At 34.1% G+C, this 27,943-nt stretch overlaps 1 protein-coding gene across 7 annotated transcripts in view; it reads left to right on the top strand.

The window, feature by feature from the left end:
- The window catches only part of WRN (WRN RecQ like helicase), a 120,389-nt gene that overhangs the window by 86,658 nt on the left and 5,788 nt on the right, over positions 1-27,943 (top strand). For 2 of the 7 annotated variants that reach the window (XM_058525165.1, XM_058525164.1), the window contains 10 exons: positions 2,631-2,801; positions 2,878-2,975; positions 3,774-3,846; positions 4,666-4,739; positions 8,656-8,731; positions 8,960-9,072; positions 11,869-11,983; positions 16,141-16,269; positions 18,743-18,905; positions 25,988-26,202. In XM_058525165.1, the coding sequence (XP_058381148.1) occupies positions 2,631-2,801; positions 2,878-2,975; positions 3,774-3,846; positions 4,666-4,739; positions 8,656-8,731; positions 8,960-9,072; positions 11,869-11,983; positions 16,141-16,269; positions 18,743-18,905; positions 25,988-26,202 (1,227 nt within the window). Of the gene's footprint in view, positions 1-2,630; positions 2,802-2,877; positions 2,976-3,773; positions 3,847-4,665; positions 4,740-8,655; positions 8,732-8,959; positions 9,073-11,868; positions 11,984-13,618; positions 13,847-16,140; positions 16,270-18,742; positions 18,906-25,987; positions 26,203-27,943 lie in introns of those variants that run through there. The other 5 variants (XM_058525166.1, XM_058525167.1, XM_058525170.1 and 2 more) reach the window with 5 other exon arrangements.

Genomic DNA, 27,943 nt, shown 5'->3' on the forward strand with positions numbered 1-27,943 from the left:
ATGTGGAGTGCCATTATGAGTGTTCCGGGGAAAACTGACTAGATACTAAGTCACGGTTTTTGCTTTTAGATTAAGAAATTCAGGTTGAGTTAAAGGATCAACTGTTAACTAAGGAAAGAAAGTTAATATTATTGAGCCAGCCTCTGTCCTGGGTACTCAATCTTTACTCCATCCCCAAGAGATAGAAACTATTATTATGCTTGTATAGCAGCTGAGGAAATAGAAGCACAGATAAATAACTTGTCCAAAGTCAAAAAGCTAGTAAGTACCAGAGCTCTGACTTGAACTCAGGTAGTCCAGCTTGAGAACCTGCACTAACTACAGTCAAAATATATATGTATATGTATGTACATCTGTATGTATATCGGGGGGAGGGGGACGTGTGTTTGTGGGCATGGTATAGTAATAAAAGATTAGAACTAGTACTCTGGGGCCTGTGTTCTAGTCCCAGCTCTAGGACCTTAGGATACCACATAATATCTTTGAGCCTCTGATTATTTCTGAGCAGTATGCATAAAAAATGACTAAGTAGATTAACAGCCTCAGTGTCCCTTCCAGCTCTGAAATTCTTTAAGGTTTGATTTTAAACATTCTACTCAAATCAACCCAAAGTTAATAGCATAGGCAGCGATTGTTAACAAGGAAAAAGGTGCCACATTGTATCTGGGTGTTTCTATTTCTCTAAGTCTTGTTCTAATAAAAGTTTTGTAAATATAATCAAGATACTAAAGCTCATTACTTAGCTACTTTAATAAAAAGAATTCTATTTCTGTTTTTAAGATTTAATAGAATCCGTGTTATAGACTGTTAATTAAACCTATCAGAAGCCTAGCTTTAAGCCCAGTGTCTAGGTGCTGATGTGTCTGTGATGGGAATTTACCGTAATTTAATCTGATCTCAGCCTAGATTCTTTTGTGTGAGGGATCCGCCTCATTTAGACTATTTCACTTATATTGACATTTTTAACACTCCCAAAAGATAAACTTTTAACTGTAACATTCTCATCAGTTGAATAAAACCCATACATTCATAATAGAGAGCCTTACAGTGCCTGAGTTATGTCTGCTGGAACTCATCCTATATATTCTTTTGATTTTGATCAGTGTATTTTTATATGCATTGATTGTTAAACCTTCATTAGGGTATAGATGAAGTGTAAAAATGTTGAATTACAGGCTGTGTCTGTTTCTAAAATTTTAGACTGCGTTTTATATTGAAATTTTTAGAATACAGTAACTGCTTGACATATTCAAGAGATGAACGTTTTTGAAACATCAATATAACCTAAAATACAGTAGTTATATTAGAAAGCTCATAATTACTCTAGCTGATTTAAACAGAAACATATTTATTACTGAGCATTAAATAGCTTGTAGTATTGTTGATAAGATTATACTGCAAAGTAGTCCACCACAGGAGCTGCTGCCTCTTCTGTACTCGAGAAGCTATCTGTCAATTTGGGAAGCTGCCACTACAGCACCTGACCCACAACTGCACTGAAAGGGGCTGTAACATCAGGAAGGTTCTACTTCTGCTCCCTCTGGGAACCACCCTGCACCTGCTATAATCTGTATCAACAAAATGGATGATGCCTCTTGATACTTAGGAACTAGTAGTTTTATGCTGGATCTTTGCTAACACTTTCTCGCAAAAAGAAAACCCCTCCACAATCAAGTGTATCTACAAAAATAGTACTTCTTTCTTATAGATGTCATGTAAAAATGCTTCTGACTAGTGGAACTTAAATCATGTTCAGAACCCTAGCTGAAAGGAAATTTGAGAAATAAATAGTGTGTATAACTTCCCAGATTCTGCGGTAGAGGAAGTCACAGAGGATGAAGGCTAGAATGACCCTTGAATTAGAATCTGCCGTATTCACCACACATACATTAGACGGGGCAATTTTCCATAAAGCCCTATGTTCATATCCTACTGTATACATACATTTAAAAGTAGTATTTAAGTGTGTAGAATGAATGAAAGAAGTAATAAGAGGACCAGGTGAATGGAAAAGTACTTTTTAGAGAGTGAAGGTGGGGAGAGTTGTCTACAGTAGAGGACGAGAGAATTGTGTATGACAGACTAGCTTCCCCAACATTTCTAGAACTTTTCCTAGTGTATCTCAGTGAAGCAGCTACATCAGAAATGATGAAGTAGACCTTGCAGTGCATCGTGAACAAAGGCATGGTAAAAACAGCCACGCGGTGGAAACCCTGAGTCGCTGTGCTGCACTTGCTGACTAGCTATCAGGTCGCACTGCGTTTTAACACCCGTGCTTCTGGTCTTGAGCTGTAGATTATGATCACTGTTTTCAAACAGTGATGTGGGTATGTCAATAAAAGTTCTAAAAAGCAGGGGTTAAATATTCCAAACATATCCAAACTGTACATTGGGAAATGCATGTAAATTATATGTGGAATTTCGTTATTTAAAACACAAAAGGAACACTATTTTGATTATATATTTATTTGTGACTTAAATATTCAGAGCTAGCAGGATGGGTATAAAAATTTTGTAGGTTTTTAAAGCTGAAATTTAGTGTTAAATCCAAAGAATTAATACACAGTGTTGTGTTTTACCTCTTTACTTAAATAAGCATTTTTAGATATTGATTTTATTCCTAATTTCAGAATTCCAAGTATCTTCCAGATAAACATCGCAGTCATAGTTTATTTGGCACTGGCAAGGATCAAACAAGGAAGTGGTGGAGGGCTTTTTCCCATCAGCTCGTGACTAAGGGATTCTTGGTCGAAGTTCCCGGGCCTAGGAAATTTGTAAAGATTTGCACACTTACAAAAAAGGTAAAAATGTAGAAGTCTACCTATTTGATTTAATTTTTCTCACTATGTATTAAAAGGTTCTTCTTGCATTCAATAGGGTAGAAATTGGCTTGATAAAGCCAATACAGGATCTCCTCGGAGACTTATCCTTCAAGCTAATGAAGAATTGTGTCCAAAGAAGTTTCTTCTACCAAGGTCCATTTTTCAGGTTTTTTTTAAACTTGCGGGTTTTTTGTTGTTTAATTGATTCAAATTATACCAATTTACAGGCACCCTACAAGTAAAATGAGTAAAGATATTGTCTTTACATACCTCTTTTAGTCAGTTTGGGGGTGTGGGTCAGTGGGAGAAAGATAAATCTTAGAAGACTTTCCAGGTTAATAGGAAGTAGTTGAGTATAGTATTTAGAAAGTGGCTTTCCTATTGATTAAAGCAGCAGCATTGAGATCAGTGTTGAAGAATCCATATACCATGTTTCCTTCTTAGGTGCAGAAGGAGGGAACAGAATACACTTGTTGCCTACGTTTTATTACCTTTACATGTTATCAATCATGTATCAGTTTTTTTCTTTTTTTTTAATTGAGATATAATTGACATATAACATTGTGGGAGTTTGAAGTATGCGTGTTGGTTTGATACACTTGTATATTGCAATATGATTACTATAGTAGTGTTAGCTAACGCCTCCATCATGTCACATAATTATTTTTTCTTTTCTGTGTTGAGAACAATTAAGATCTAGTCTCTTAGCAACTTTGAAGTTTATAATACAGCTTTGTTGACTGTAATCACTAGGTTGTGCGTTAGGTTATCAGTTTTTCTTTTAAACTTAAACTTTTTAGAGCTTTTTCTGGGGGAAAAAACCAATTTGAAGAATCATCACTTCTAAAAGAGTAATATAATCTTATCTGCCTTTCTAAGAGTGGAGGTATGATGATTCATGTATTAATTACATTTTAATATTTGAGATAATTTATTTTTATTATTTTTCAGTTCTAAACCTGTGTCTTCAGGCACTGAACAACATTCCTCTAGTCAAATGCTAATTGAATTAACTGCAGAGAAGGTTTGTTTTTATTAAAGAGGTGGTTCTTATTTATTTCATTCTTTATTGATATAACTCTTATTTTAAAATTTTATATTTTAATTCCTCTCCAATTAAAGAGGAAAATGTCATATATAACAAAACATAAAATTTGGAAAAAGAAGTGATATGAACAGAGTAAAATATGTGATATATGATCTGGGGTTAATAGCACAGTTAGAAGTATTTGAGAAAGTAACTTATTTTGATTCTTTTAGGCCTATCTTATAACTTATTTGGCTTGGGTTTTTTTTTTTTTACATATTATGATGTGTAGAGTATGGAAGAATAAGCCTGATTCCTAAATGTTCTCATTAAAGGTAAACACACATAGACACACACGCACATACATGCGTACTGTCTTGCTTTGTTTTTGGATCTTAGATAACTATTACGGATTAAATACTTATCCACAGGCAGACTTCAGCTAATTAGAACACTGGGGTATTAGACAAATGTGGTGAGTTAAATTTTCTAGTGAACTTTTTCTGCTTTATTAAAGTATGCAGAATGTAATCAAATCATTTTTGTACCTTTGGCTCCTGCTGTGTGTCAAAGAATTCTTTTGATCATATATTCTCTATAGGTTTGTGGGGAATGGGACATTGCATTGCATTGCTAACTGCCTTTAGAACCCTAGAAGTTGATAATTCAAGGGCTTATTTTCAGGTGATTTATTTGATGACCTGGTTAGTCAGAGGAAAAATTGTCATTGTGATATTTTGTATCTTATTTTCTTCATATTTAAAAGTTTTTTGAAGCTTCTAATTTTTTTTTAATGGACCTTTATATGTTTAAAAGCAGTCTAACTTGGAGATGTATTCTTACAAAGCGTTTGATAAAATTTCTTCTGGGAGTAACATTCCTACAAAAAGGTACAAAGTTCAAAATTTTTATTTTCAATATTTACTTTATCAGCACTTTTTTTCTTTCTTTCCTAAAGATAAAGGTCTGTCAGAAGTTGGGCTGTTTCATTGGCAGAAAGAAGTTAAAGCATAAGCCTATGAGTTAGCTACTATTATTTATCCCCAGTTTGCAGTTGAAGATACCAAGGGTTAAGAAGTTACCTGCATGCTCTTGAGCAAGTTAGTTAGTGGCAGAGCTGGGTTTCAGATTTATATTTGTCAACCTGTAGCATCTAAACACTATTTAATTATATTTGTATGAAATATATATTCCCACTCCATTTTTTTAAAAGAAGATTTCATAGCAACATAAAGTGGTAGATATTAGAGTTGAGAAGCATAAAGGTAATGTACCTCTTGTACTTTTAAGCTTAATATTTGACTTGCTGACTTAATAAAAGAGTGATGAATGTACAGAATTACAGAAGGGCTGAAGATGGAGAATTTGAAAAACTTGTCAGGACCTATACACAGATTAAATGACTATGTTTACATACATATCAGGTGAAAGGAAATGAATGTGCTCTAATACTGTTATTCACTTTCTAATGGTTTGATTACTTAGATAGATAATACTGCTTTGGATCCAACAAAAGCGTTTACCACAATACTAGTCTCCCACCCAATACAGTTTCTTTTTTTGTTTGGATATGTGATTTGTGAATACTATGTTTAGGTAAACAAAAACTTTAAGGAGCGTATAAAACAATGAATCCATTCAATATGCTGGAGCATTTCTTCATTTAAACATTTGCTCTGTTTTTACTAGGCGTCTTCTTTGCGCCAGGTACTATTCTAGGCATTGAGATTCAGTAAAGAACGTTAGAGACATAGTCACTGGCCCTCCCAGAGTTTATACTGTAGTGAGATGTACAAATAAAGGAACATAAAATCACAGTCCAGGGCTGTAACACTTTGGAAATGCATAGAGGCTTAAGCAAGGCTTCCCAGAAGTGACACTTAAGCTTGAGTAGAAGTTAGGTGAAGTGAGGGGAGTTTTCTAAGCAGAGGAATGACCCGCATACTAAAACCTGAAAGCAAGAGAATGTATGATATGATTGAGGAGCTCAATAGTATGGCTAGAGATTACCTGACACAGGGAAGCAAGAGAGTGGTAAAATTTAAGACGAGAGAATTAGAGAGGGTCCGGAATAGCCAGTTCCTTGCAAGCACTCGACTTGATCATAAAGGCATTTGGGAGCTAAGCAAGGGTTTTAAGCAGAACAGTGACACCATCAAATATTATTGAGCATGGGGGTTGACAAACATTTGCTGTAAAGGTTCAGATAGTAACTGTTTTAGGCTTTGAGGGCCATGTGGTCTTTGTCTCAACTACTGAACTTCGCTGTTGTAGCCTCAAAGCAGCCATAGATGGTATGTAACTGAATGAGTGTGGCTGTGTTCCAATAAAGCTTTATTTATGGACACCGAAATTTGAATTTCATATAATTTTCACGTCACAAAATGTTCTTCTTTTGTTTTTTTTTTTTTAACCATTTAAAAATGAAAAAAACTATTCCTGGCTTACAAGCCTTACTGGAACAGATGGATTTGGCCCATGTACCCTAGGGTGCCAACCCTTGATTGATGACTCTGGCTGTGGAGGGATGGATTATAGGAGGATTGGAGTTGCAGAGACACAAATAAAGAGGCTATTGCAGTAGTATTTGCAAGAGATGATGGGAGCTTAGACAAGAGAAGTGGCAGTGGTCACAGAGAGAAATAGATTTGTAAGATTTTTAGGAAATAGAATTGTTAGGAATTGGTGATTAAAAAGATAAGTGGGTTAAGCAAAATGGAGGATTTGAAGATGACTCTTAGGTTTCTGTCTTTGATTGCAGGTGAGAGTGTTGTTATTCCCTGCATTGGGCAACATAAGAGGAAGATAAGTTTGAGAGGTTGGATGTTTAGAGGATGAGGTTAAATTTAGGAATTTAGTGATAGACATACTGAGTTTGAGATACCTGTGGAGTGGTCCAGAAATTAATTTTAATATATGGGCTTAGTGTACAGAGGTGAGAAAGATGCTTACATATCAGTAACTTATTTTAAAATTCATTTGCATTTTCATTAAAGTAACACATGTACACGGTTGAATAAGTCAATTGGTACTTAAAGGCTTATAACAGAGCACACTAGTCCACACCCTTTCCAAATCCACTTTGTCCTCTCTATAGAAGTGGTCTCCCTCAAATCTCCCAGCTGGGTTCTCTGGTGTTTGCCTCCATGTTTCTAAGTGATGTATTTAGATTAGTATTTTTTGACTTAACAGGTTTAGAAATTTTCTGTTTACGTCTTATCATGGTAGATTGGGACTTATCTCCCATATCCACTTCCCTCATTTCCTCTCCTTCAAACCTCCTGCCCCCAACTTAATTATATTTCAAGTTTGGTCATATTAATAATTTCCTTTTACATTATTAATATTTACTCTAATATTATATACTACTATGCCAAACTTTTATTATGGCCACCACTACCTTAATTTTCCTTGGTGTTAATAATTGTCTTTTTTTGTTTTCTTTTCTTGGTTTTTAGTGTTCTGATTACTAATTTTTCTTTTCCCCTATTTTCAATCTCTTTTTGTTTGTTTCCTCTCTTGGAGAGTTCCTTCACTTTATATCCCCTCCCATTTAGTGAAATTTTAATTTTGGTTATCAAATTTTTAATTTCTGAGAACTCATTCTCTTTTTGTTTCTTTAATAATGTATAGCAATCTTTTCTTGTTTCATAGATACAGTACCACCACTTATCTCTTTGATGATATTCCTTATAGTTATTTTGAACTATGCTTCTGTGTACTTGTAATAGCATTCATAGGCAAAACATTTTTTATTAAATGTTTTCCACATATCTTTCTGCTTCAGGGATAAGTTACCCAGAATTTTGCTAGTATATATGGCAATAAAATTTCTTTGTGAAATAATTTAAAATACCATTTTGTAAATAGTACATTAGTATTAAGACTTCCGTAAATACTAACATAAAGGTTAAATTAATTATACAATTTAAAACAAATGTGTCATTATCTTGACTAACCTGATATTACTAATTCTTTGAACTTGGAGTTACCTTTCCTCCGGTTTAAATCTATTTATTTTAGTGAAAGAGTTTGATAATTGTGAAAACAAAATCTTACTTTACACTGTAGATTTTGAATTCTTGCAACAGAGGAATTTATAAACATTTCTTAAATATCAAGCATTGTTCTTTCCCTTTCCCCCCAAAGGGAGGAATTTATTTCAATTTGGCATCTTTTATAGGCTATTTTATGCAATTTTGTTTTTGTAACTTTTTCTATTTATAATTAATTTATCAGTGAGAAATGCCTCTTGTCGAAATTGGTGTTCTATCTAATTTGCTGTCTAGCACCTTTCACACCATGTTGTTTGCCAATTGGGTGTTTTTTATCCTTCAAAAAGTAAAATTACTCCTTTTGGCTTATTTTTCTTTGATTTTGAAGAAAATTTTGAGTAATTTGATTAATCCCATGCTAATGTTCCTCATCAACCGAAAAGTGATATCACATAAGAATCATAGATTGTATTCCTATTGGTTAAAAAAATGTTATCTTCAGTATAGATAAGGAGTATTTTCTTTGAAAGCATTTGATTGAGGACGAGGATGGGGCAAATACTGTTCTTAAGTATACCAATTTTGTGATAAACTCAAATTATAATTTTTAGCTTTACCATTATAATGAATGTGTTTGATCCAAAATGTTTAAAATCTAGGCTGTCATGTGAGTAGCAAGTTGCCTTACTGGTATTTCGAAGAATAAGTGTCAGTATTGACTTGGAAACATATTCTCATTTTGGGAGTGAAATAAGAAGTGAACTAGGAGAAAGAGAAGCTTTTATTATTTATTTTCTTTTAAATATTTTAGCATCATGGTGAAATCACCAAGGAAATCTTACAAGTCCTCAGAACCTGTTATTTCAGCGCAAGAGCAGGAGACTCAGGTACGGCTTTTGTAAAAAGACAGTTTATGAGAGGATATGACTCTATGCATGCTGAAATTCTGTCGCCAGTATTTTAAAAATTGTTCTTTAGCTAAGAGTCTGAGACAGAGTTCAGTTTATTTTCATCCTAAGGGAAAATGTAATGTCTGAAGCTCTAAAAATAAAGGGCTGTATTTTTCCAAGTACGTTTAAAAAAATGTTGCGTCGTTTCTTTGTTTTTTTGTTCAGACTGTCTTATATGGCAAATTGTTAGAAACTAGGCAGAAACACGCCAATAAAATGGATGTTCCTCCAGCTATTCTGGCAACAAATAAGATACTGTTGGATATGGCCAAAATAAGGTAAACCATCTATTTTTGTATGTGTTCTAGCTTATTTTTTTCTAACATAGTAGATTTGTGAAATATATCATTAAGTGTTAATATGCCTATGGCTCCAACTTTCACATCTGTGAGGTGAGTCCCAAATCTCCATGCTGTTGCCGATGATCTCTTCACGGGGGTTTAGTTCCACACATTTCTACCTGAATGAAAACCGGCTGTTTTCAGCAGTCAGATCCAGTGTATATAAAATCTAACTCATTATCCACCAGCCTTCCATACATGCATTTCATGTAAATACCGAAACTCTTCTTTCTGAATTTCTTATTTTTGTTCCCAGTTATGCATGTTTAAGACCTCTGATATCATTTTCACTCCTCTAACATATATCCCCTTCTTCGTCTTATTTAAATAATTTTTAGATTTTTTATTTAAATGTTCTTTGTATGTCTGCCCATGCCGTCCCTCTTTTCTGTGACACCATTTAGTTCAGGCCGTTACCCTTGGACTATTGTAAAAGGCTCTCAACTAGTCAGTCTTTCCTCAGTCTCTCTCTCTGTGTCATCTGATATATGAGTACCAAATTAATCTTTCTTTATCGTGTTGTACTTCTGCTTAACTAGTTTCCCACTGTTTAACTTCTTTAGCTTACAATTCAAGGCCCTCCATTTATGGACTTAAACCCACTTTTCCATCTAAGTCACAGGATTTTGAATGGGTTTATCTTACCTGGATTGCTCATCATTTGTTGAAGACCTCTTTTCAACCTCCGTATTCTTATTTACACTGTTGCTTCAGCCTTGTCGTTGCCTCGATTCCTCAAAGCTCATGTTAGGAAATCCTTCAAGATCTAGCTTTATTATTATTTTCTCCCTGAAGTCTTACATGTTCTTATCAGCAAAGTAATTCCTCTCGCTGAAATTTATAAAGGACTTTTAAATGATGATTCTAAAAATGCTTTTGTGGCACTTAGCACACAATGATTTATATATATTTTTGTTATTATTGGTGTAAATGTGTTATATCTTTTAGATTTTAAATTCTGTGAATAAAGATATTATGTTTCTCATCTCTTTGTGTCTTACAAAGCACCTAGCACAACAACTAATAAATACTAGGTGGTCAATAAATATTTAGAAGAGGGGCTGGCCCCATGGTATAGTGGTTAAGTTCTCACTTAACCACTCCGCTCCGCTTTGGTGGCCTGGGGTTCATGGGTTCGGATCCTGGGCTCGGACCTACGCACCGCTTATCAAGCTATGCTTTGGTGGCATCCTGTGTACAAAATAGAGGAAGATGGGCACAGATGTTAGCTCAGAGCTAATCTTCCTCAGCAAAAATAAATAAATAAATAAATATTTAGAAGAAATTATTTCCAAAGAATAGTTGCCTGGTAATTGTATTCATCTCTTTTGCTTCCTTTAAAAAAATTGTCACTATGGGCCGGCCCCGTGGCTTAGCGGTTAAGTGCTGCGCGCTCCGCTGCTGGCGGCCTGGGTTCAGATCCTGGGCGTGCACCGACGCACTGCTTCTCTGGCCATGAGGAGGCCGAGTCCCACATACAGCAACTAGAAGGATGTGCAACTATGACAGTACAACTATCTACTGGGGCTTTGGGGGAAAAAGTAAATAAATAAAATTATAAAAAAATTTAAAAATTATCACTAAATTTCCCCCTTTTTTTTTTTTTGTGGTGAGGAAGATTGGCCCTGAGCTAACATCTGTTGCCCATCCTCGTCCTTTTGCTGAGGAAGATTGGTTCTGAGCTAACATCCGTGCCCATCTTCCTCTAGGTTGTATATGGGATTCCGCCACAGCATGGTTTGGTGAGTGTTTTGTCAGTCCACACCTGGGATTCAAACCTGCAAACCTGGGCCGCCGAAGTGGAAAGCCCGAACTTAACCACTACTCCACTGGGCTGGCCCCTGTCAGAAAATTTCATCCAAGAGATGTTACTTTAGTGCAGAATTGTCTAATATTACATAGTGCTTATATCTTATCATAATTATTTCATTAAAAAATAAATATTCTAGGGGCCAGCCTGGTGACATAGTGGTTGAATTCAGCACGCTCCACCTCAGCATCCTGGGTTCACAAGTTCAGATCCTGGGTGCGAACCTACCCTACTCGTCAGCCTCTCTGTGGTGGCGACCCACATACAAAAGTAGAGAAAGATAGGCAGAGATGTTAGCTCAGGGCCGCTTTTCCTCACAAAAAAATAATAAATAAATAAATATTCTAAGACCACATTTTAATATTCAGAAAAGATATTTAAAGGAAAGGAGTAATCATTAGATTGGCAGATTTTTAGAAAGAACACATCATACAGCCTCTTGGATATTGGACACAATAAGAAATATTATGTTAAAAGCCTAAAGTAGTAAGCAGGTTTACTGTAACAGGTAAACACTTTGTAAATTATGAGTGGAACTTTCTTCTGAGAGTTTCTTAGTCTCTTAGATGTCCTCAGAGCGTCATAGTTTTTCTTTTCATATCTATTAAAAAAAATGTGATCAATACTAGAGTAGAACATTAGGTGTTAGCCTGTTTCTTTATGATAATGGCCTGAGTTCCAGTTAGTACTGTGTTTTTGTGGTGATGGTGGTGGTGGTGTTTTTATTAATAAATTACTGAAACAGTGAATCTAAATGGTAGAAAGCAAAGAAAGATATAAAACAGGATTGCCTATGTTATACATTGTTTTTGATTGTTGGAAAAAATATGTTTTTTAAGCATCGCTATGAAGGTGAACATCAGCTGTGTTGCTGGATTGATAATGTTTCAGTGGTTTCTTGACTTTTTTTTTTAATGTGACAGACCTACTACCGTTGAAAATGTGAAAAGGATTGACGGTGTTTCTGAAGGCAAAGCTACTATGTTGGCCCCTCTGTTGGAAATCATCAAGCATTTCTGTCAAATAAGTAGTGTTCAGGTAAAATACTATGGTTTGCAGGAGCTCTGAGAGAATATGTATTTTTTGACCATTTCAAAAACACCCTCCAAAGGCAACATTTTTTTCCTTTATTTTCATTTCTACACTGAACACTTAGAAAGTGAATTCAGATTGTTTCTACAGTAAATCAGTTATACAAACATGTTCATTACCTAATTTTAAAGATGATACTAAAGTAGTTGTCTAGGCTGCTCATGTTTATTTCTATTTTATTGAGAGATTTTGTTTTTAAATTTGAATAAGTGCTGTATTTTAGGCTGATAAATTCTAACTTTTACTTTCAAATGTAGAAAGAAGTTAAAGCTGCAAAGTTATGCTTGCTATTAGTTGGTATATCAGTTGGTATCCCAGTCACTTTGTTTTTCTTATTGTTTGTCATATTCCCTAGTTACCCTCCCCTTCCAGTCGTGCTGCCTTTTGATATTAAGTAGATTCTATATTATTCTCTTCAGTCTTAATAGCATTTTCTTCATATCCTTTTATTACTTCTAGCTCCATTATAAATGACCATTTCCACGAGGATCCTTTGGGTTACTTTCTTTAACTCTACAGGCAGACTCCACTGTGATGTGTACTCTGACACAGATGAGGTGGAGTGAGGTGGTGGAAAGACTACTGGACTCGGAGTCAGGAAATCAAAATTTTAATGCTGCCATAGTTCACCTAGTGAACCCAAACATGTTCTTTAACGTCTTGGAGTCTCCATTTCCTGACCTACACAATGAAAATGATACTTTCCTTCCCCATATCAAAGAAACAACGGGTGAATTAAAAACATAAAAGATATGGGATGTATATAAAAAGTTGGAAGAGTTAAAAATATGCAAGGCAGTATTGAGGGATTGTTTTTATTTCTAAGAACCTCCTGTAAGCTATGGACAGGCCCATCCCACTTTAGAAAAGTCATTCTCTAACTATAAGTAGAAAACTCTTCTGCTTTCTGTATGTAACGTTTCCCTCTTTTGATGTAGAATATCTTTGGCAAGTTAAAATTTTCTTTTCATACTCTTATGCAAGGCATCATATGAAAATATCTCATATTTCATTTGGATATTTTGAAAATAAAGTTACAGTTTCTTAACAATTTGATAAAGAATACCATACTTAACCAGTGGTAATTGAATAAGTTTTCTCTCTTTGGACACTGATGGTAGTACCTTCTTTCATGAATTCATGGTATTATTTAATAATGAAACCCCACTTCAGGAGACGAAATTGAAAGACGAAATTGAAAGAGGGCAAAAGATAAATGCTCCAAATAATAGGTATTAAATCTTTTTGAACCTTCTGGGTAGAGAAAATGACTGCTAATTTCTGTGGTTAGGAATTACACCTGGATTATTCTGCAAATACAAGCCATTTATTAAAGAAATAAATTAATAAACTTAGACCAGTTTTGTTATTTACTGCTTTCATTAAGCTTTTAATATATTTACTTAAAATTTTGAAGTAAAACTTAAATACTGTCAGAATATAAATCAAAAGTTACAAATATGAGGACATGGATATTAAACCCCTTAAGATGGCCATTTAGGAAAAATATGTTAAAATCATTTTATAGAAATACATTTTATGAAAATTATAATTTTTTTACATATCCACCCCCCTCCAAAGATGAAGTCATATTTGGCAGCTGCTTAGAAAAGCCTTAAATGACACTTAAAAGGTGGGTTAAAACAGCATAATGTAGTCATAATGAAACCTGTAACAAACTAATTAAACAAGTTAGAGAGCCTGGTCCCTTGATGAATAATATTGGTGTCATTTTGATAAGCTTTTTTATCTTTGTGGTCCATTATTGTATGTATAGATATATGAGAAAATATTTATGAGCTTTTCTTTGGTAAAGAAATTTACTTTTTATTTCCATATCCTGTCATTTAGGGATTTTAATCAAAAATTATATTAGCTGAGTATTGGTTTACTGCTTTGGTGAGAAATATAAATGTTTGTTTGACTTTTTCCATGTCATATGTATGATGCCTAATTTTAGAATTTGAATTATCTGACCCAACGCAGTAAAGTGTTTTCCAAACCTTTTTGGGATTTCACTTTTCATATGAAAGAATATCAGAGCTATACTCTCACATCAACACAAAAGATAATTCCAATCAAATAACCTTAGGGGTGGGGATTTGATGTTCTGAGCATATAACATGCCTAAGTGAAACAGCCAGGTGTTATATGTTTCTGTTTCTATTTTAAAGCTTCAGAATAGCTGTGTTTTGCAGTTTTTAGTAAACATGCATCAAGGTAGAATACATATTTTCTGGGGAAGTCTAGCTGGCTACTCATATGTGGCATTTGCTGTGGTCTAGGCTAGGAGTTTAGTCCTCACCCTGGTAATCTTAAATGTTTGATGTGTCTTGTCATAGAGTAGTTGTGTTTTTGGGAGTAGATTTGCATTATCCTTCTCTGTGAACTTGGTTTATGTATCTGTGTATGTGTGTATATAAATATAAGTGTAAATATTGGAATTCAAGTTCATCATAGTGAGATATACAACTGGAAAGTTTCACTTGATCCAACCAGTGTGTTCCTATAGAAGAAGATATAAGGGAAGCTGTCTTATCCAAAAGTTGTTTAGGAAGCTTGGCATATAACGAGGGAAATTCTGATAGTGTCTTGAGTAGTTTCTCAGCAGCAAAGGCAGGTTGAGGCATTCTCATGCACTACTTGCCAAGAAAATATTCAAATCCAGTTAGCCAAGACGTCTTCTCATCTGAGCGGTGCTTGGCGTGGCATTGCCTACTTTTGTCCTTCTGCCTTTCCTATTTATATATTTCCATGATTGACTACTCTCTGTTCTGTTTATCTATATAGAATATGATTTGATTCGATATTTGCTTATTAGAATCACAGTCTAGCCTACCTTCTTGAGATTATTACTCTCATATTACTTTGCTAAGTGTGTTGGATGTTTCTAAACCCTTTAGTCACACATTTATAGACGATATCATGACTTTGTTACATAAAGCCTGAAATCTTTATAGATTTGGCAGTATAAGTGACAGTGGTCAACATTTCCAAGACCTCGGTGTAGGAGTGTCTCATTGTTGTCTCCAAGTATAGAGTACACTATAATCCTGAGGAATCTGGCTAATGGAGTTTGATTTTAAGCATCCCTAGAAATTTAAGGCTGAATTTGACAGTGTTAAGGTCTCAAGTGGAAACACTTCATTTTCATTTAATAAAAAATGTTCTTCCTTGAGAATCTAAGGGTGCTTAGAAACAACCTGGAGACCTTTCTCGTGGTGTTGTCTGGCTTCTCTGTTCCCAGTCTGCCGTTGTCCCAGGAATCTGTGAACTAACCTACAGACTCACTTTTTGTTTAGGCTAGAAATGGACTAGTGTGGGTTACAAAAAGCCAACTTCTGTTGGATTTAATTCTTTTACTTCTAGTATTGATTCTTTTGTTTTGGAAGATAATGTTGGCATTTTGGAGGGAAACTATTCATATATCTGTGTGACTCATACGTCATGTAATTCTATCATAACTATCACTTGGCGTTTACCTTTTTTGTAGGCTTTAAAAAAATTCTAGTATTTCTTAATTAATCTTATTTTTCAATCCTCCACCCCATTTTTTCTTTGAAATGTCTCTTAAGGAACCATATTTAAGAATTTACATAGTGCTTCAAGTTTAGAGCCATGGTTTGTATGTATCTTTTTTAGCTATATGTGTATACTTATGATACATTTCCTTATGATACATTAGCAGAATTTGTGGCATAGTACATAAATTTGAATACTAATTCTATTTATTCATTCATTCAATATTCACTTCCAGGGGATTAGGGGACTAATTTAGAGGCAGTGGTCCACATTTTAGTTCATTTTTTATTCCCTATTATTAGCTAAAGGAAAGACTAGGAGTTTCTAGTTCTACAACCATGTTTGTTATTACAAATATTTTATTAAAAACTTATTCCCTTTTTACCTTTGTAAGTCAATATGTAAAAAAAAAAAAACTGACTTCTTTTTGAGGTCCTCATAAAAAGGGAATTTTTGACTGTTTCTTAGACTATTTCTTTTATTTGTGTTATTTTTACCCTAATGCCTAATGATCATATTGATATTCTATCATTATATTGATATTATTATTGATCATTTGTGATACATTTAAAATTTTGTAGACAGACCTCTTTCCAAGTATAAAACCTCAAGAACAGAAGAAAAGTCTAGTGGTGAAAAATGAAGCATGCTCGATTTCACAGTCGGTGGCCATCACATATTCTTTATTCCAAGAAAAGAAGATGTCTTTGGTAAGTGTTACTTTCAAGTAGAGGAAATTTTTAAATTTATCTAAACATGTATTTTATCAGTTTTTCTGTATCAAAGTTGTGACTTGGGATAAATTTCTTCTGATCCTACAATATTTTATATTGTTTCATTTAATATTTAATTTTAGAGCAGAATGTCATTTTCTTTTTCTGCTAAGCTTACATCTGTCAAGTAAAAACTGGAAAAATAGTTTTACTATGATTATCTCATATCAGAGGTACTGATAAACATTTATAGCTTAGGGATATTAGAGCAGCCATATTTTAAGACTATCTTTTTAGTGGGATTAATAGTTAAAAAACTATTTGTGGTGGGGCCGGCCCGGTGGCGCAAGCGGTTAAGTGCGCGCGCTCCGCTGCGGCGGCCCAGGGTTCGCTGGTTCGGATCCCGGGCGCGCACCGACGCACTGCTTGGCAAGCCATGCTGTGGCGGCGTCCCATATAAAGTGGAGGAAGATGGGCACCGATGTTAGCCCAGGGCCGTCTTCCTCAGCAAAAAAAAAAAAAGAGGAGGATTGGCGGATGTTAGCTCAGGGCTGATCTCCTCACAAAAAAAAAAAAAAAAAAAAAAACTATTTGTGGTGATAAGAAATAATCTCCAAGGCATACTGTTAAGTAAAAAGGAAGATGCAGAGCAGTGTAAAAAACAAGCATATAAATGTTTACGTGTATACACATGCGGCGCATAATGACATTTAGGTCAACGATGGACCACATATATGAGAGTGGACCTATAAGATTAGTGCTAAATAGCCTAGGTGTGTAATAGGCTATACCATCTAGGTTTGTGTAAGTACACTCTATGATGTTTGTACAATGATGAAATTGCCTAAGAATGCATTTCTCAGAATGTATCCCTGTCTGTATATGCATATTTATATATTCACATATCCTTGAGTATGTATATAAAAATACATAGAATATCTCTGGAAGGACGTTAGAACTTGCTTTTTACTCTATATCCTCTAGTGTTGTTCTATTTTTTTTAACCATACCTGATGCTCTTTGAAAAAATCTAATTACTGTGAAAAATGGCCATACTTAATGTTTCTTCATTGTTCTAGCATAAGTCCTTAAGGTTTTTTTAATATACAAAATTGAGAGTATATCTTAGTGGAATAGGGACAGAATGAGGCTTCCAGCTAAGTTTAAATTCGTATCCTCTCTGACATTAAATTGATTTGGAACAGGCTATATGGTCCAATGCCTGTTCTATGGTCCAAAATTTGGTGTATCCTCCAAATTTTCTGAATAAAGTGCATTCTAATACTCAGCCATGATAGGGTTCCTGTGTTGTGTTACATATTCATGGTTAAAAATGTAAAGAGTGGTATCATCTTCATTTATGCCTTTTGCTGTTATTTGGTTGTGTATTATTGTGTAATATCGTGGTATAATTATCTGTACCTCTCAGGAGTCTGAGAGGGTCTTTCTAGTTAACCACAAAATTAAACATGCCTAAGGACTAATTAGTCAGGAGCAGTAGTAATACAATTAGTTTTAGGTAATTTGATGCCTGGTATCAAATAACCTTGATATTAGGCACAAATGGTGCACACTATCTAGTAGAAAAGGGTAGACAATTAATGAAAGTAATTTAAAACCTACCTTTGAAGGATGCAAATATTGCTTTAAATGCTCTATTCTGTAAAAGTATCAACATTCACAAAAATACAGTCCAAATTCATATTTCCAAGATGTTTTAAAATAGAGTGTAATGAAATAATTTGGAACTAAGTGACTAAACTTTTGAGTGTTTAAAAGAATGTTTTATATAATACATATCTTAAATAGATTTGGAGCTTCATTTGTTTAAAAAGCTGCATAAATATATAACACTGTCCTAAATTTAATAAAATTTAATACAATTCGTGTCAAGTTCAATACTAGGTAAATGATGACAGCCCTTGTTAAATTGTAGTCATTATTTTATTATTAGAGCCAATTTAAAACACCTATTAAAGTCTTCTCAAGAACCTTTTATAGAATGCATCTGGATTATGTTATCACTAAGCATTTTAGGGTTTGTCTTTTTGGAAATTCATGTAACTAAAATACCATGTGTTATTTCAACAAGTATATAGAATATTGGATTACAGTTTACTATATTTTCAAAATGTTGCAGCAGCTGTTAGACTTACATAGAATGACTACTCTCTGCCACTAATAGGTTTTTAAAATGAATAATTACAGAGGGACTAGGATTAATTTCTTAGCTAAAGCTGGGTGACTTCGTTTTATTCAATATAATAAGTATAAAAAGTAGAACCTGTGGAGTTCTATAATGTGGGTAGTTTTAAAGAAATAGTTAAAATGAAAATTTTAAGTGAAGGTTTAGTCCACTGTTTATTTCTCAGTGAACATTTATTGCCTGAAGGTTTTGGACATTTTATTTCCATACAGTACAGTGGGAACTTTTAAAACCTCACTGGATGTTTTGGTGCTATTTCTCTAGCAAAGTATAGCCGAGAACAAGAGTCTGCCTCTCACAGCAGTTGGCATGCACTTATTCCAAGCACTGAAAGCTGGCTACCCACTCGATATGGAGCGAGCAGGCCTGACTCCAGAGGTTCAGAAGATTATTGCTGATGTTATCCGAAACCCTCCCATCAACTCAGGTGACCCTCCTCTGCGGCCTTAATGACTTGAGTCACGGAACCCAGATGAAGTAAACAAGCAATCCACTGTTTTTCACTTTAACAGCATTAACCCTTTATGCAACTATGAAAACTTGACTTTTGGAATGCTTTTTATTGTTTTAGAAAAACAGTCTTTCTTCCCATTATCACTCACGGGAAAGTCTGCATCCGAGAAATTCTTGTTTTCCTTTTCAGCTTCGGATTACAACTTCCACACCCATCTCAAAACAGTGCACTTTCATCCTTTCTAATTTCTACCTTATCACTTGAATTCAAAAACACATTTTTTTCCATATTCATTCCCCATAGCTTATGGACTCCTAGTTTTCCCCTAAATCTTTCTGATTCCTTGTCACTGGTTTCACATAAGTAGCTTTTTTAATCAGTAGAGTCAGTGGTATCAGTCTCTGTGACGTTGAAGGGATGGACCAAGTTCTCTAGGTCCCTTGTAGAAGGATTTCCTCTTGTCTCTTTGCTGCAGAACCTCACTTATACTCATGGAAATGTGTATAATTGTGCTTGCCCTGCAGAATTTGTTTTAATATGCCTATTTTTAATTATGATCCATTTTTTTTACAGAAGTAAAGATGAGGAACATTAGAGGATTTTCCCCCCTAGATGTACAAATATAAACTGGGTGTGTTATAACTCAATAAACCTGATAAATTTTTTCAGACTATTAGGACAGGGCAATGGACATACAAAAAGCCTTATCACCAAAGCTGCAGTGCAAATACTTTAATTTTTTATTACCTCAAATTCTTTCCCACTTGGGAACAACTATACGATTCCCCCCAAAAATTTGGAAATAAGAGAAATAAGATCACTCTCTGGAAGCATCATCAGGACTATACTTAATTGATCAGAACAAAGATATTGAAGTCACCTTAAAAGGCAGCATTAATTCGAGGCTTGAGCAAGACTTGACTGAAGGTCTAAAGAAAGAAGGCCTCCATCTCTTGCACTGATCAACCGTGAAAGCACAGGAGAGATGCAGGGGCAAGTTTGGGCAGTGGTCATCTCAGTTAGTTCCCGAGAACTAAAGTTTTTCTTTCTACTATAGCATGTAAAGGTTGTACTTACTGCCAACTATTTAAAAGAAAGAAATATGCCATTTCTAATCCTGGCCAGTGAGACATCAAGTATATTAAGGGCCTGTTGATAAGTTATGTCAAGATCTTATTTGAGGAAGATGCCTTAACAACTATTTCTGCTTCTATATCATTTCTTACCTTTCTGGTTATGATTTGATTTCCCACGTAGATCTGTCTGTAGGGAAAATATGCACTAGTCATGCTACTCTGGATACTTATCTTTGTGATAAATGTGAATTCATAATTGTAAATTAATGAATTGGCATTTTGTGAACTTGGTTAATGTAGATCTATTAAGGTTAAGTTAGATTTCTAAATCTGAAAACCTCAGAGCCAAATCCTGGATTGTGATAAAATATCCAAGATAGCTCAGCTGTGAGTCATCTTATGAGAAAGCTAGCCATTTTTCCTGGTCACATTCCAGTCTTTCTAACTGCAGCAGCCATTTTCCTGGAAATTAAGGCAGAGAAAGGAAACAGTAGTTACTTTGTAGGATTAGAATTATGATTATATAAAACCTCTCTTTCTCCAATGCAAATAGAAATAGTATTTTAGAGAAAGTCAAAGACTCAGATGTCTTCTTGATTTTAATACTCTGGAACTATTTTTTCCTTTATATATATATTATCTCTCAGGACTTAGAGATATATGTGTCTTTTGATGTGCTGTTGGATAGTAGGCAGTATTCTCAGAAAGAATTCGTGCAGGTTTTTTTTTTTCCTGTTGACAATCATGTGTGCTATCATTTGGCTGCCTTCCTTAAATCCTGAAGACTGAGGGATGGTGTTAGCTTGGTCAGTAAGAGAAAAGGCTCTGGTAACAGCTGACCTGTTTCAGGTCTTGGTTCTACCATTTCAGAACTATGTTACTTTAGGCAAAGTACCCAATCTCCCTAAGCCTCAGTTTCCTCATCTCTAAAACAGGGAGGGCTAATATTGCCTTTCTTACAGAATTGTGAGAAATAATTAGATACTGTACAGAATGCTCTGGCACTTGCTAAGTATTTCATAACCGGTGATGGTGGCACTGGTGGCATTGGTGGTGAATATGATCATGATGATTGAAGAAGTAGATGGTAAAATCTTATGGCTTCTTAAAAATGCCCTCTACATATGATTACTTTTATACTCTACCCTTTTTAGTAGCTAATTAAGAAAATATGAAGTTAATAAGTATACAAGCAGGGAGGTTTCAAAACTGTATTTTATAGAAACATAAAACATTAATAATTCAGGCAGGTTTTAATTATCTCTTTTCAAGTACTAAAGAATTCTTGGGCAAATATTCTTGAATGACATAAAATGGATGTTCTAATTTCAGTTCATTATTGACAGGGGAAAATGGTAGAGGAAGATTTAAGATTCTATTATTCAGCCAAGTACTGACAACGTATATTTTATTTGGCTATGGTGAACAATCGAGGTGCTGCTAATTTGCTTTCTAAATCATATAGTTGTAAAGTTATAGAATTTTAGATTTGGAAAGGAAATTGGGTGAATTCGTTAAGTTTTCACTTTCCTGCTCCCACCCTGTTTCAGAAATAGGAATCTGAGGCCTAGAGAGTTGCAGATTGTTTTAATGTCATGTCAAGGCTAATGTGACTGAGTGTTTTTCTTTTTACTATATCATGGTAAAGTTGTACTGCCAACTATTTAAAAGAAAGAAATAGTGCAGTTTCTAATCCTGATACAGGATTTGGGTTTATAAGCCTCTAATTGATGAGAAAAATAAATGTAGTTAATTATAATCAGTTTACTATCTTTATATATTTAGTATCTTTAAATATTCTTACTATATCTAGAACCCTCTCTATTTTGAGTTTAGCAATTTCAATTTCTGATGTTAGATAACTTTATAAGTTAAGAAATACTAAAACCAAGCAGAACATATAATGAAAAATTCTCTTGATAATTGCACAGCCTTATTCAATATATATCAGGAAGATGAGAAAAATATTTGTAATCAATAGTGACTAAAGCATTAGTTAAAACATTTTTCTTTACCACTGTACACTGAGTATAGCAAATGAATTTTCATTCAGTGATAAATATTAAGTTGAAATTCCAAAGAACAATAGAGAACACTTTTAAATATACTTATTAAACACTTATTTCATCTTTCTGTCAATACACTGTTTGGTTGTGCATATAATATGTAAAAGTAAATTATTGTAGTTTACTTCCAGAACCAAAATTGAGAAAGTTAAGATTGTGAGAACCATGAGCTCTAACTTTTATTTCTTTTGATTGTACATTTATAGTCTATAAGATGTCATTTATTATGTTAAATTTTACTTTTGAATTCTTACTTTTCCTTGATAAAATAGTATTTGTTCTCTTACTGGAGAAAACATTGTTGAGTTATAAATTATAATAAGAAATGAAGATATACATGCTACATTAATGAGTCAGATATGTTATTTTCATCTTTTATTTAACTAGAGCCATTTCACGTAATTCAGTGTTTTAATGAACAAGTTTGGCATTTAAATTTTGCACAATCCTGAATGAGAATTTTCTATATTTTATTATGGCATACATAATCTTATACCTAAAAATAGAGTATTTGTGAATTGAGAAATCATATCTATTTTCATGCTGTTAAATTTTGTCTTTGTAACTTAATATTTAAAGGAATCCTGTACCTTTTTATTCTTTTAGTTTTTCCATGTTTATAAAATTTTAAGCTTTTTCTTTTATGAAGTTGAGATTCTAACTATGCTTAATTATAAATTAAGCAAGACATTTAATGAGGTGCCTGGATAATATTTTGAATGATTTCATTCTCCCATTCTTTATGTGCATGTAACTGGAAACTCAAGAGTGGTTTCCAAGGGACCTGCCACAAAAGTAAAGGTAACACAATCTCTCTTGAGGCACTGAAGGAGTGTAGCCAGTGTCCATGATTTCGTTCTCCAGGAGATGTGTTCAGCACTAGTTTGCCTGGACAGTTAGGACAGAGTAAGATTTAAAGCTAGATGCCACTTATTTGCATATGCTTATTATAGGATGACTTTAAGATAAAAATATAAAGGGTACTTATAGCAGTGTGTAAGTAAATATATGAATTTTCTAATTATATCTAGATATTAGATTCTAATTATAGTATAATAACTTTATACTTTTATTAAATCATTAACAGTGGTTTAAAACCACAGACAAATGTTTATATATCATAATTTTATGAAAAGAAGACATTCTAATTTTAGAAATAAAGTGTTTCAAATGGAATAAAGTATCTTATTTTTTCTTTTCAAAATAATTCTTTTAGCCCATGATGCTATGATAGTTTAAGATTGTGTGGATGTTCCCCAAAAAACTGGTTTATAAATTTTACATTTACAGTATGGTGAAATTAAGGATGTGTAGTTTATTTATCCAATATTTAAATACCTACAAGAAGAAAATGAATTTAATACAATGTAAATTGTATTAGTTGGCTAGAGTGCGGGAAAATTTGTATGGTTTTTGTAGAGCAGCACTATCCAAAAAGAAATATAATGTGAGCCACATATACAATTTTAAATTTTCTTGTAGCCACATTAAAAAAGTAAAAATAAACAGATGCAATTAATTTTAATTATATAATTTAATTAACCTAATGTATTAAAAACACTTTCAATATATAATCAATATAAAAATTATTCATAAGATAATTTTATGTATTATTTTTTTAACTAAGCCTTTGAAATCAGTTATGTATTTTACATTCACAGCATATTTCAATTCTGATGCTAAATTTTAATTTGAAATACTTGATCTGTGTTTAGCTTTCATAAAATTTACAATTGAATAAAGTAGATGAAGACACCCAGTTTGTTCCAAACATACTTAAAAATTTTCTGATAACTGAATCAAGTATCAGTTTTCCAGTTTAATTTTAAATTAATTAGAATCCTTAAAATTAAGAATTGAGTTCCATAGCCACACTAGCCACATTTCAAGTACTCAGTAGCTACATGTGGTTAGGGGTTATTGTATTGGACAGCACAGTTATAGAGGTAGTTTAGCAATATATATCAAAATATAAAATGTGTCTAACCTTTGAACTAGCAGTCTCACTTTTAGGAATCTAGAAATATGGAAAGATACATATAATATAGTGTTCCTTAGAACATTTTTTTCCAAAAAAATTGAAGACAAATGAAAGGGAACTCAAAGTAAATTCTGATAGACACATGCAAAAGAAGACTCTTGGGCCATTAAAAAATGATGAAGTAGTAAAATTGGTGGAATTTCCGTGGTAATGACCAAGGGACAAATAAAGCTTTAGTGTGATTGATAGATATGATAGTCACATTGCTGATTTTATTAGATTTAGAGGTAATCTTATCTTTCCAATATTTTGATTAGCGTCAGTTTTACATTTTAAAACTTTAGAGTACAGGCTAAATAATTAGGTATCCCACTGTCCTAGTTTCTATTAGCTGTGGAACCTTCTCTTCCTGTTTTTTTTTTAACTGCAGTTTTTGGGGAAGTCCTGGAGAAGAAAGATAAGGTCTTTGGAAGAAAAGAGAATATAAACCTGAAAACTGTAATAATCTGAAGACCACTTTTTCATGGTGGCATTTAAAAATACTTGGTTTTTTGGGCTGGACCCGTGGCTTAGCGGTTAAGTGCGTGCTCTCTGCTGCTGGCAGCCCGGGTTCGGATCCCGGACATGCACCGACGCACTGCTTCTCCGGCCATGCTGAGGCCGCGTCCCACATACAGCAACTAGGAGGATGTGCAACTATGATGTACAACTATCTACTGGGGCTTTGGGGGAAAAAAAGGAGGAGGATTGGCAATAGATGTTAGCTCAGAGCCGGTCTTCCTCAGCAAAAAGAGGAGGATTAGCATGGATATTAGCTCAGGGCTGATCTTCCTCACCAAATAAATAAATAAATAAATAAATAAAATTACTTGGTTTCTGATTGTGAATTTGAATTGAGTGTCAGAAATGTTTAATAGCAGTTTTATAAATTACATGAAGATGAGTGAATAGGTTCTAACTGCTTAGTTTTACCACACTCTAGAGTATTGCAGATGAATGTGATGTTGGAAGAAAGGGCTTGAGACATACATAGTGGTCTGTAGGAGATTGCTACACATCTATAAAAGGTGTGGAGAGACTGACACACTCGGAATCTGTTCTGTTGAGTTACAAAAATTAAAAATTCCTTGATTCTGGAAATAAGATATATCTTTCCCAGAAAACTCACTTAGTTAATATGCATTTTAAATAATTGATGTGTTTTGTTATGCCATGATGTCCATTGAAAGGATCCTTTTCATTAGCATCTTATTTACAAGTATGATTAGCTTCTATTTTAAGAATAAATTATTTTCAAAAAATTAACTTGTAATTGATATTAGGAATTTGAAGCATAATTCCTTTGGAAACAATTCTGTGAATGGTGGTTTTGATTTTTAGAGCAGGCCACAAAAGATAGTTTGAAACAACGCCGGCCTGGTGGCATAGTGGTTAAGTTCGAGTGCTCCACTTCAGCGGCCCGGGGTTCACAGGTTTGGATCCCAGGTGCAGACATACGCACCACTTCTCAAGCCACGCTGTGGTGGTGTCCCACATATAAAGTAGAAGAAGATGGGCATGGATGTTAGCCCAGGGCCAATCTTCCTCAGCAAAGAGAAGAGAATTGGCAACAGATGTTAGCTCAGGGCTAGTCTTCCTCACACACACACACACACACGCACACACACAATAGTTTGAAACATAATTAGAAACATAATTAGGCACTGACTTGTCTTTGGGTCTTGGAGGCAGTTAGTGCAGGTGATACAGGAGTGAGGGGGACACCTTTTACTCCATTTCCATTCTGTAGGACTATAAGCATTTGAAAGAGGAACTTTTTTTGGCCACCTTCCTCCTCCTTTTCTACAAAATATTTCACTATTTCCAGCTCATAGGTTTTCTAAAATATTCTGTGTAATTTATTTTTAAATCTTATTTTTTCATCCTTTACAGATATGAATAAAACTAAACTAATTAGAATGTTTGTTCCTGAAAACATTGACACATACCTTATCTTCATGGCAATTGAGATCCTGAAAAAAGATTGTGACAACAGCCTGTTATGCCAGCCTTCATGTGATTCCAACAAAAAGAGGTGTTTCCCCAGCTCTGAAGAGAGCTGTTCCAGTTCTAAGAGAAGCAAGGAAGAAGTAGCCACTAATACCAAGGTGTTAATTATATGTAGAATTTTCATAAGGTGTCAATTTGTTCAATTTGCAGATTCTAATACTACAATGCTGTATTTTTTAAACTGTTATAAATTCTGATATAAGGTTGCTTTTTTATCTGTGTGCTGTATTTCCTTTGCTTGTCATAAATCTGATCTGAGAAAAGGGATTTTTTAAATGATAGAGAAAGGGGAATGTAGTCATCTATTTAGCTTATCGTGTGGAATGTCAGCTTAAATTTTACCTCTACATTTATGTAGCCTAGAAATTCTCTTGCTTTTGTAGATGGAGTTAATATTGGCTTTAAGCGTATGGCAGTTGATGTGCTTAATGAAAGTGAGAACAAATTCTGTTATAAATACCCGCCAAACTGATGTGTCTCTCGTTCGGTCATTGGTCACGCTCTGTTCCTGTTATACTGAGTATCTCAGGTACAAGGGTAATTGTTGCTTATGGTCCTGAGCATATCCCAGTGAACTTTTTGCATGATTGGAGAAAGACCATGAATTTAGTATTATTCTAGATGGTACAATTGATTAAAATCAAATACTTGAAAATTATTGCTCTATGTGTAGTGTGAGATAAATAGTAATCAGAAGATGACTGTTCTTTGACAATGTGACTCTACTAAATGATTGCATAAATTTGAAAATTTGACCTTCAGTATCTTCCAGGTCCAAAATTACATGACTCCATGATTAAAAGTTTGTGAAAACTAATAATTAACTAAAAAATTATTTTAGTTTCTAGATGATAAATTCAGCATGGTAGTAGGTGGTTGCTATATTTATATTAGAGAATTAGGGACTCCGTTTCAGTTCTAAGGTCATCTTTGTAGGATTTCCAACAGTTAAACTCCTTTTCTCAGTAGCTTAAAAATGAGAAGAATTGGTCTTTTTAAGTTCTGTATCTCAGTTAGGTTTTTATATAGTCATGTCCTAGATAACCTAATAAAGTTTACTTAATTGGAATTCTTTACATTATTTTGATAGTTGAACTAGCTGTAAGAAAGGCATTAAAGAAAAGATATGTTGGGTGGTGTTAGTGAAATTTGGCTTCTATTCCCAGCCTTTTATTTCTGAAATCTGTATCAGGTGCCTAAGACCTTATTTTTTCCCAACTTCTACCTTTCAATACATGAAAAGGAACAACTTGTTATTTTTCCTGAATATTGAAGCATATTTATAGTAAGATATTATTTTAACCACACATCAACATTTTTGCTTCTCCCCTATTGAAATAACATCAGATGTCTACAACAGAATGGGATTTTTTGGGAGTGGGTGGAAATCATACTAAGCCTACTGGATTTAGCCCTTTTTTTCCCCATTTAGGGGAACAAGGATGTTGGGGCTGGGAAGCAGATTAAGAAGTGAAGGGGCCAGCCAAACTATTTTTCTTACATTTGCTTCCTGGTATAGAAAGCTACTGTGAATACTGTAGAGTCTGTTGGAGGCCTAGTTTCAGAATCTTTCATAGGTTAACATTCACCTTCTCTACTGACCTGGGTTGTATCCCTTTTTTATTTCATTTTATAATTATGAGATTCTGATAAAGAATAATGTCAGAACAAATTCTTTTTATTAGTAGATGTACTGTTAGTTTACATCTATTGTGATTGCTATTAAGATAGAAGCTCAATCATGCCTGTGTTTAATGGAGGAAGGTTATGTCTTGATTATTGGTAGTTCTGATTCAATATACATAGGTACACAGTGGGTTCTTTCAATATGTAGTTTGT

The sequence above is a fragment of the Diceros bicornis genome, chromosome 29 (assembly GCF_020826845.1).
Source record: "Diceros bicornis minor isolate mBicDic1 chromosome 29, mDicBic1.mat.cur, whole genome shotgun sequence".
Classification (NCBI taxonomy): Eukaryota; Metazoa; Chordata; class Mammalia; order Perissodactyla; family Rhinocerotidae; genus Diceros; species Diceros bicornis.